General features: G+C 56.3%; 3 protein-coding genes across 3 annotated transcripts in view; all 3 read left to right on the forward strand.

Annotated features, from left to right (window-relative positions):
* Nucleotides 1-1081, forward strand: part of VOLCADRAFT_96311 (uncharacterized protein) — a gene marked incomplete at both ends in the record, with an annotated part of 21144 nt that extends 20063 nt beyond the window's left edge. Inside the window, one exon of the mRNA XM_002955343.1 lies at nucleotides 1057-1081. Coding sequence (XP_002955389.1) covers nucleotides 1057-1081 — 25 coding nt within the window. The remainder of the gene's footprint in view (nucleotides 1-1056) is intronic.
* Nucleotides 1082-1766: 685 nt separating this feature from the next.
* elg23 (acetylglucosaminyltransferase) lies at nucleotides 1767-3096 on the forward strand (the record flags this gene model as incomplete). The annotated part of the gene is made up of 3 exons (XM_002955344.1): nucleotides 1767-1805; nucleotides 2163-2318; nucleotides 2488-3096. 3 exons carry the CDS (start codon nucleotides 1767-1769, stop codon nucleotides 3094-3096), a joined length of 804 nt encoding a protein of 267 aa, XP_002955390.1.
* A 159-nt stretch (nucleotides 3097-3255) lies between these two features.
* VOLCADRAFT_96313 (uncharacterized protein) overlaps nucleotides 3256-10567 on the forward strand; it is a gene marked incomplete at both ends in the record, with an annotated part of 8013 nt that continues 701 nt past the window's right edge. Inside the window, 4 exons of the mRNA XM_002955345.1 lie at nucleotides 3256-4527; nucleotides 5524-5872; nucleotides 8788-8941; nucleotides 10241-10260. Of these exons, the coding sequence (XP_002955391.1) occupies nucleotides 3256-4527; nucleotides 5524-5872; nucleotides 8788-8941; nucleotides 10241-10260 (1795 nt within the window). The remainder of the gene's footprint in view (nucleotides 4528-5523; nucleotides 5873-8787; nucleotides 8942-10240; nucleotides 10261-10567) is intronic.

A 10567-nucleotide genomic window follows, 5' to 3' on the forward strand; every position in this document is an offset into this window, starting at 1 on the left:
GGGGAGGAAGGGGGGGAGGAAGNGGGGGAGGAAAGGGGGGAGGAAGGGGGGAGGGTGTGTGTAGTGGTGGAGGGGAGGCGGCAGGGGACGAGGGAAGGGGATGAGGAGAGCGGACTGAATGCAGAGTGACCACCGTGTTGGTTGGCCTGCACTGAGGTTGTTGCCAGTGGTGGCGGCACTGTACGGTTTCGTCACAAATCCACGCACGCCAGAAAAATCTAAATGTCGAAGCTCCCTTGCAGCGCTAAATCGACATCATCGTGGCTCAGCACACCACCATGACTGCTGCAGCGAATTCGCAACACCAATCACAGCACCCATACCTGGCATACTGGCAGCACGCACCATGGTAGCAGCTTTCCATTGCCATGTAACCCAATAATCCTCCATCTAATTATCCATACCCACATTCTATCCACCACCACCTATCCGGCTCACGCACATCCCTGACCGAACTTCCGGAAGCACTGCGGTGGCGGAAGAGAGCGCTGCTGAAAAGGTTGCATGGCAGGGCTTCAGCTTCACCATGGTTCAATTCTGTATCATACGGTCCTGTGGTACTATGGCGCTGTCACAGCGTCCTTCCAGCGGCTCCTTGCCTTGCCACACTGCTGACCTGTCTCCATGTCCCAATGCCCCCCCTCCTCCCCTCCCCCTCCCCCCTCCCCCGCCGCCTGGTGCATCCTCAAAACCTCCTCATGCACGCGCACGACTGTACGACTGCGCCATAAACCACAAACCGGGGCGAATCTGCTGCCACCAAACACTTTTTATCCGCGGACATTGTTGCGTCGTCATCCCAACGGTCATCGTCCTGCTGGTCCACAACAACATGCAACTGTCACTAACCGCCAATTAACAATCATCAGGCCAGCGTCAGGTATGTTTATACGACGGTACGGCAAAGGCCGAAGCTTCCTAGTGTCCTCCTCCTCATGTTCCGTTCGGCGTTAGATCTCCTGCTCTCCCTTCCTTCCCCGTAGGACTTCTCAAACCCCCTCCCCCCCCTCCTCCTCCCCCCTCCTCCCCCCTCCTCCTCCTCCTCCTCCCCTTTAGAAACCCACCTCTGTGGGTTTTGTAACTCCTCTTTCCGGTTTTGTAACTCCTCTTTCCGGTTTTGTAACTCCTCTTTCCGGTTTTGTAACTCCTCTTAAACCCTCAAACCTCCGAGAGCCACATCTTCGAGTGGCTCCACTTCCCCTCCCTTTTCCTTTCTCGTGTTCGGGTCCTGACTGTACGGCATCTGTAGTATTTCTCATTCCCTCATTGTTTCCTGGGAAATTATCAAACGTTACAAAGGGTACAACCTGCACGCAATTGAAATAATTCTTCCTTCGGTAGGTGGAGGCCGGGTGGAGGCTCCAGCTACCCAGTACTGCAATAGTCAAGAGGGGAGTGCCAGAGCCCCCTCTTGAATGGCGGGCGGGACTCGCCTAATTAGCCAACACTTCATAGAGCCACGCGGGACAGCAGTGGGCAGCTGGCGCCCACGCTGAACTAAATCTCCACCCGGGGATTCATCATATATATACCCCATGGACTGCTGTGTCCCCGGCAGCAGGCCATCGCCTGCACCTATCTCACTATGACACTTTGGGGGCCGTGGTACCCCGTGGATCACCGTTGATGGGGCCCCCGGCAGCAGGCAGGTGCCTAGCCCCTCAACCAACCCCGAAGCGCGGCAGCACAATCTCACCACTCTTACTCTTGCCTCGGTGCTTTCTGCTTGGCTTACTTCGGCGGGCTCATGCGCTCTCCTTCGTAACATGGCCCATGTTATTGCAGAGGTAGCAGGGGGCCCCCGGGTGCACCCCTTTTGACGGCCACCTGCTGCACCGCGTCCCTCCCTCCCTCGCATCAGCTGCCCCTTCACGGCCAGTTTCACAACCAACTTTTCTGAGTTCACTTTAAAGCTTTAAAGGTTTTTTCTTCTTACTCTCAGAAAACCCTAAGTTAGCGACTGTGTGCATAATGATGTAACGCCCCCGATGTCCTCCCCCCTCCCCTCCCTCCCCCCTCCCCCCCTCCCCCCTCTCCCTCCCCTCCCCCCCACCCGCCTTCCCTCCCTCCCCACCTCCCCCCCCATCCATATCCCTTTCACACTTTCCTCGTGCGCTCCCGGATTCCTTCACCCCCTCCCTCCCTCGTGTACGGCACCGCAGATGCAGGCTGTCCAGGCGGGCTGTGTTCCCGTGGTTATCTCGGACGACGTGTTGGAGGCGTTTGAGCCCTTCCTGGACTGGAACACATTCGGTGTGAGACTGGCGGAGGCCGATATACCCCGGATGCATGAAGTGCGGGAGGCAATCAGCCCGGAGGTGGGGTGGAGGGGGACGGGGAGAGGGGAGGGGGGGGGAGAGGGTGGGGGTGGGGGTGGAGGGGAGAGGGGAGGGGAGAGGGTGGGGGTGGGGGTGGAGTTGTTGCTGCCTGCTGACGGCTACAGGTATGGAGTGGTGTGATGTTGTCCTCCTGCTTGACTCCCTGCAGGAGTATGCTCATAAGGAGGTGCTGCTCCGCTGCGCCGCCCAGCACATGGCGTTCAGCACTGTGACGGGGTCGTACATCGGGGAGTCGGGTCGGTACGACGCGTTCGAGACGCTTCTTGAGATCCTCCGCGCCAAGGCCGCCCACCCGGACACCCCCCCCGAGCAGCTGCGGCAAGTGGACCCCCAGCTGGATGCCTTCTTGGACTGCAGGGACCCGAACGACCCGGATGTGGCACCAGCACCAGCACTTGCAGCAGCAGATGGAGGAGCGGTCGACGGCAAGATGGATCGTTCCCCATTGCCCTCAGACCAGCACCAGCAGCAGCAGGGGCAGCGACAACAGCCCGGCCTAGAACTACCTTCCATAAGTGACAGCGACAGCGACAGCTCCAGCCGCATCCTTAGCAGCAGCAGGCGCAGCAGCAGCAGCAGCGGCGGCCGCAACACAGAGGAGGAGCGGCTGTGCAGCGTATCACTACTGGACGAGGATGACCCTGCCGGGCACAGCTGCAGGTCCATCAGTGCCCGCCGCATGGAGACTCTGTTCGGAGGTTACATGTGTATCCGGAAACCGCTGGACCCGGCGGCCTGCCCGCGGCCCTGGCTGTGAAGGAAGGGGGGGGGTGGGGGGGCTGGCCTGGCACAACCACCACCACCACCACCACCATCGTTATACACATGACGCCCAGCTCTGCAAGAAAAAAAAATAGAAATGGACTACATACAACGAGCACGGAACAATCCTGAGGAACTGGCCAACAATGGCCTCATGGTACAGTTGATAGATCAGATAGCCGGGCTGGCGGGAGGCCTGGCAGCCACCAACCAGGAAATCCGCACGATCAAACATGAGCAAGCGGAACTAAAAACGCAAGTAAAGAGCCTGATGAAGAGTGGCCGGGGAGTCTACTACGACGCCTTCGGCCTAGTCCATCAAAACGGGCTCTTTTATTTGGATAGCATGCGGATCTTCACGACTGGGAACGTGGATGAGAGCAGGATCAAGAACGTCCTAAGGGAAGCGGACGTTAATATTAAGCGGATCAGGCTCCTGGGGAACGATCCGAATAAAGACCGCAAGACCTGGTGCGCGTACTTCGATATAACGGAACGGCCATCATTCTTCAGGGCTGCTGAGGTCCTACGGCACCAGAAGGTGGGCATCGACGACAACTTGACCCAAGCGGGGAGGATCGAGAGAAAGCGCCTGGCCCCGCTGCGGCAGGACATCATGCGACAAGGCGTGATCCCAGTCTGGAGGAACGGGGCCGAGCTATACATAAAGGAGCGACCAGGCGGAAAAGCGCAGCCGTATGGGACCCGGAATGATACCGACAGCGACCTGGGCAGCGCGGAGTACGGCGCCGACGGAGGCGACAGCGATGGAGAAGGGACTGCAGCTGCCGAGCAGGGAGCGGACGGCAGTGAATATGTCGGTGGCAACGCAGGAGGCGGAGAAGGAGGGGCCAGCGGCAGCAGGGGCCCCGGAGGTGGCACCTCGGGAGTGGCAGCAGCAGCTACGACCGCAGCAGCCGGGAAGGGGTGTGTGCGGGACCCCAAGATGGCGGCCGCAGGGTCTGCAGCTCCGGCCGTCGCAGGGGCAACAAACCCAACGGCAGCTATTGCACCAACGACCACCTCGTGGGCGCGTGGTGTGCGGGCACCGCTATCCCCATCCGTGGCCTGCAGGGCAGGGCCGGCAGCGATAGCGCCCTCAGTAGGGGCCAACCCGACCGCCAGAGCCCCTCCTCCTCCACCACCTCCCGAACCAATCCCGTCCGGGCATGAGCTGGCGCTTATTGCGAACAATAAAAGCAAAATACCACCCGAGGCCTCACTTAGCGCTGTAAAGGCGAAACCCTCGAAGCAGCTGCGGACCGAGGGCACCATTGGACTGATGTACACGGCGTCACCAGGCACTCTGGAGCGAGCAAGCTACAGACCACCAGCCGGACGCGACCCACGAGTACCAGGGCCGGACAGCCGGGGCGTCGACGCTGAAGGGTTCCGACTCGTGGCGGGAAGCACGCGAAACGGGCAGGTGGGCCAAGGAGGAAGCGGTAGTGGGGGCAGGGACGACAGGGCACGGGACCAACTGGCGGTTAACAGGACAAACCGCTTCGCAAACCTCCCTAATGCTGACGAAATGGATGACACCTAGGGGCTCGCGAGCCGAGGGCTAAGGATTTTACTATGGAATGTTCATGGGCTACTGGAGGCGGGAGTTTTCAAGCTCAACCAGGCAGGAATTAGGTCGTTCGTCACGAGTCACGATATTGTGGTTATAGCTGAGGCGCATTTGAAGGACACTACTGAGGAGAAAGACATAGCTTTGGAAGGGTTCCGTATTTTCCGGGTGGAGAGGTCAAAGGAAGCCCTGAGGGCCGATTATGGAGGCGTCGCGCTGTATGTACGGGAGTCACTCACGAGGGGTATTACGGTAGTGCGCAAGGACAACCAGCTGCCAGGGTGCGAGGTCATTTGGGCACGCGTTAGCCTTTCCACAGGTAACAGTCTCCTGATGGGAGCCTGCTACCTCGCACCAGAGACGTCCAGGGTCTACCCGGATGGTGGAGGCACCGTATCACAACGCACTGCAGCAGCAGAAGCCGTTTTTACCAGGATCCAACAGTCACTAACGGAACTCAGGCTTGGCGATGAGGACGTGCTGATTGCCGGGGATCTTAACGCACGTCTGTCTGGAGCACAGCATGAGCGGAACCGTGCTACCCCGATGGACTTACCTGCTTACATGAATGACATCCCGGATTTAGAGCAGTTGCAGGCCGTATGCGAGGTCATGGGTTTTGAAGGACTGAGGGACCACCAGAATTATGATGGACTCGGAAATCGAAAGTGCCAGGACCAAGTTTGCAATTTCTTTGGTGCCCAGCTTGGGGCGCTCTGCAGATCCGAGGGACTGCTCGTGATGAACGGCCGGATGAGAGGGGACCCAGAAGGCCGCCTAACTTTCCCTAAGGGGGAGGCAGGCGGTAGTATGATCGATTTATTCATAGCGACTCCACGTGTGCTTCAGCAGTATGCCACCTTTCTGAGGGTAGGAAACCTGATCGAGTTGGATGGATGGGAGCCCACCGACCACCGTCCTTTGACGCTTGCTCTTAATGTTACAGTGGATGACGAAAGCAGGTGTAGGGACGGTAAAGGCCGGAAAGCCCGGGTGGAGTTTGATATTGCACGATACCAGGATTACGCGGAATATTTTGAGGGGGGGTCCCCTACTATGAATGCCTTAAGCCAAGTGGCCGAGGACCTGCAGAGGGGAGTTTGCAACACCACACAAGCTGTCGAACGCATTGGAGGTGCCCTGTACAAAGTCCTGGTGAGGGCCTTCGATACCCACCGACCTACCGGCATGACGGCAGGTGGGAATACGGTTTGGTGGAACCCGGGAATGTCAACAAACACGGCAACGCATGTGGGAGAGTAGAGCACATCTGGGTCCAGGCGGGGTGAGTAATAAATCGGGTCCGGAGTGGGAGGCTTTCCGTCATGCGCGGACGGATTATAACCGGGCAAAAAGACACGCAAGGGCGGCTTATGAGGAGGATAGGATGAGAGATTTTGTGGCCAAATGTCGGCATGACCAACGAGCTCTGTGGCGGGCTTTAGGAGGGAAGTTGAGGGAGCGATGTGCGATAGACGATATTGAGGTCTTCAGGGAACACTTTGCTGGGCTCTTAAACGCAGGTGTAGGGGAGACAGGGCCTGATGGTGCGAACCGGCTCTTGAACTTCATTAACTTTGGGCAGTTTCTAGAGGGGCAGGAATGGCGGTCATCCCACTCGGTTTTGGGTAGGACTGCGAAGGCAGCAGAAATCCTAGACCCCCCTCTCACGCTGGAGGAAGTCGCACGTGCTGTTGACAGGCTGCCTAACAGTAAGGCACCAGGTTTGGAAGTAGCGCCGTCGGAATGTTACCGCTATGCGCGTTTGCCCCGAGAGGAAGAAGGCTCCGCGTCGGGTAATGGTGGGGGCAGGCGACGGGGGGAAGTGAATCAGCTTGTTCCGGTACTGCACGTGCTTCTGGAGCATATCAGGGCGACTGGGGACTTCCCACGGCAGTTTACAACTACCGTCCTCACCCCTATTTACAAGAAGGGGGACCCCAGCATGCCGAGTAACTACCGGGGCATAGCAGTAGGGGGCGCTTTGGCGAAATGTTATGCGCTGGTCCTCCTGGATAGGCTCGTTCGCACAGGGGAGACGCTCTCACTTAGGCATCGAGGCCAAGCGGGTTTCAGAAGAGGTTTCGGTACTACACATCATCTCTTTGCCAAGCAGTACCTTACTACTAGGCACAGTCAACCGGGACAGCGGCCGTTAATCATCGTGCAAATTGACTTTGAGAAGGCGTTTGACAAGGTGCCGCGGGAGATAATGTGGCTTCGCTTGCAAGAGAGAGGGGTTGAAGGGTCCATGCTGCAGTCGCTGATGCGGGCATATGATAAGGTTGCGATGGTCATCAAGACGAATGGCAAGGCTGGAGGTGAATTTGAGTCAAAACAGGGTGTGAAACAAGGCTGCCCACTATCTACTGAGCTGTTTGGGCTCTACATTGAGACCCTCGCGGACGTCATCGATATGCACGACGGTATTACTACCGGGGCACGGCCAGAGGATGCACCGGAGGTTGGAAATGAGCGAGTGTCCATCCTTCTCTATGCCGACGACGTTAGCCTTCTGGCAACAACACCAGGACGCATGGGAGAGTTGCTCAACATTGTGGACATGTTCTGTGACGATTTTGGGATGTGCCCAAATGTGTCGAAATGTGAACGCCTCGTTTTTGCGAGTGACAGCGACACTAGAAGTGCTGTCCAAGCATCGTGTGATGAGCTCAGGCTGGCTGGGGAGGCCATACCGGCTAAGGATAGTGCACGATATCTGGGGTTAGTGTATGGGCCGGAACGGCAGTTCTGGGCCTGCCGCCAGCAGTTGTATGACACAGCTAGAGCAGCTATGTTCGCGTTGAGTGCAAAATTAGATAAGCTAAAGTTGTTCGCCCCAGATGTGAGGATGAGGTGTTTCGATACGCAGGTACGAGCAATACTGTTGTATGGTTGTCAAGCGTGGGGGCCGTTTATGCTAGCTGAGGTCTCGGACAGGCTCAGGAAGCGGAGTGATGCGAATAACCTTGCAGAGGGGCCCTTTGAGGCGTGCCTAAAGGACAGGGCAGTGCAGCTTCAGATATCTTTCATGCGGCAAATTGTAGGAGCTGCCAGACCAACACACCGCCTCTTGTTCGCAGAGCTATCGCAGCTACCCCTACACTACCACGTTCTCAAGCAGGTTGTGAGGTTTTGGAACCATGTCCGTTTACAGCGTGGGTCTGTGGCATACCAAGTTTTGCGACAGGAGGTCACAGAGTCCCTCTCCAACCCCGAAGGGCCCGGATGGGGGACACTACTCCTCCGTTTTCTATGTTTTTTGGGGCACGATGTATGAAAAGAGGCCNCACAAGGGCTACACGAGGTAGACGAACGAGTGGAGTGGCTGATGAACAAACCAATGCCAGAAGGTGTGATTTTGGAGTTCAAGGACCGATTAATGAGTGGTTGGAAGCATACGCGTTTAGATGTCCAGCCTGACGTGTATCCGTCAGACGGCAAGCAACCAGGAATTCACATGGCGAAGTATAAGCATTGGATGGGGCTGGCGGCCGAGCAAGCGGGCAGGAAGGAGGTGCTCCCGCACATCACAATGTTTATCCCACGTTCGGCGAATCGCAAGCTTATGCAGTTTAGGCTTTGCTGTTGGGCACTGGCGGCTAACAGAACGCGTAAGGGACGGCGTTATATACCTAGGGAGGAGCGAGTATGCCCTTGCTGCGGCACTGGTAGCCACATCGAGGATGAGAAACACATTTTGCTGGACTGCCCGGTTTACGACGGAATCAGATCTGATATGGGCTTTCCACGCTTCGAACATATGAAGGACGCTATGAAGTGGGAACCTGAACGCCTGGCAAGGATGCTGGAACGTATATGGTCTCACCGCAACTCTATCGTTCCCTTTGGTCGTTAGTATACTTCATCACTTGTTTCGCTGGAAGTGCGAGGTAGGATGGTGCTTATAGGCGATTTGGCAGCCCTTGAGCCCTCGGCTCGTACTAGGGTGGTTTGCAGGTACGGGGAACGCACCCACGACCATGTAACAACAACAACAACAACAACAACAACAACAACAACAACAACACATGACCCACGGAAGAACTACTTCCACTTCCCGCTCTCCTCTTTTCCGCTCCCTCCTTTCCCCTCTCCTCCCCTCCTCGGCAGTGCAACCACAGGCGTGTAGGGATTGTAATGGGAGACACCTATTGTTGCTTTCCCATGTCGGTGAAGGTCCCGTGAGAGGGGCCGGCAGCGAAGGGGTCGTCCTGGGCTTAAGGCTTAAGGCTACGGTTGCGCTGCAGAGCGAGGAGCGGCGGTGGTGAGCGTGCGTGCAGGGTGAGCAGGTGCGCGTGTGCTGTGTGTGCTATATGTGCTGTGTGTTAAAACACGCAGATTATACGACCTGGGGCTCGCGCGTTTTGGCAAGCGTCGGACGTAAAGCACAAGCTATGGGAAGAGAACAGGAGGAGATGGAGGAGAGGCATTCTTGAGGAGAACGTGCTCGTGCGCGCGTATGTGTGTGTGTATGTCTGCGGATGTGCTTAGGTGTGTGTGTATGTGTGTGTGGGTGGGTGGGTTTCGAAAATGGAGAATACTGGAAAAGTAGCCCGGGATTAATGCAACGAACAATGAAGCAACAACGTACGGGATTGCCGCGTGGCTGTGGTCAGATGCGATAGCCGCTCGGATTGAAGTGAACTGGGAGTTGCTACGGGCGCCAGAGCGGGGGTGGGAGATGCGGGAGCAATGTGCACGTGTGTCTATATGTGTGTGTATGTGTGTATATGTGTGTATATGTGTGTATATGTGTGTATATGTGTGTATATGTGTGTATATGTGTGTATAAGTGTGTATATGTGTGTATATGTGTGTATATGTGTGTATATGTGTGTATATGTGTGTATATGTGTGTGTATGCGTGTGTATGCGTGTGTATGTGTGTATATATATGTGTGCAAGGCATGGCATGTTAGAACTTGAGCCGGGGACACTGCTTATTACGCCAAAGTGCATAAAGGGATAATGTGAGTGCATCTTGAAATGACTGATGAGGCACTAGAAATGAGAAATCATTTTTCTGAAAGAATTTGCTAGCGGGCATTCCACTTCCCAGCGGTCTAAAAGAAGCACCACCACTCCCAGGGCTCCTGGTTGACACAGCACAGCAAGGGGCGTGCGCTTCTCGGACGTCCGTCTGTTTGTATGTATGTAAGGAGTGCCGCGTGTCGGCGTTGCCGGTGTGCCCGTTCTGACTTTGCATGTCTGACAAAATCGTTTTCGTGTGATCACTCGTCATGAAGTGTGATCTCATGTCGAACGAATTTTGCTCTTGGCAACATTTCCAATAGAAACGACTTGGTGTATTGTTTGGGCACACAATTACCATTACATTCCCTTACCTGCCTGTGCAGGCGCTACCTAGCACTGACGTGGCTTACGGCAGAATATCCAGTAGCTTATTGAATTAAATTGCTTGCCGGCGCGAAAAGGATTTCCGATGACAGCATGTGTAAAAGTGATGGTGGACGTGCCCTTAGCAGCAGGGCCCATGCTGGAAAACTGGTGCGGCATATACCGCTCCCCACTCTACCATTACATGCCATCATGCCGGCTGTAGTCTTGTTGGCTGTTCAACAGGTACGAAATGACCAATCAGTCAGTCAGTCACTGTCTTATGCAGGTGATCTGTCAAAGCAGGTCGAGACCGCAAGCCGCAAGCCGCGTCTGAGGGCCTTCCCCATCGACACTTGGTTGCATGCCCCCCCCCCCGCCGCCCCCCGCAACACCGCGGGAGGTCCACGGGCCGTTGAACTGACCTGGGCCGACCCCTAACGCCCTCCCCCCCCCCACACACACACAGACACACATACGCGGGTAGAGATGCTTGCTGAATTACGACAAGCACATACATATATACATACATATATGCATACATGCATACTGG

This window comes from Volvox carteri (assembly GCF_000143455.1).
Source record: "Volvox carteri f. nagariensis unplaced genomic scaffold VOLCAscaffold_51, whole genome shotgun sequence".
Taxonomy (NCBI): Eukaryota; Viridiplantae; Chlorophyta; class Chlorophyceae; order Chlamydomonadales; family Volvocaceae; genus Volvox; species Volvox carteri.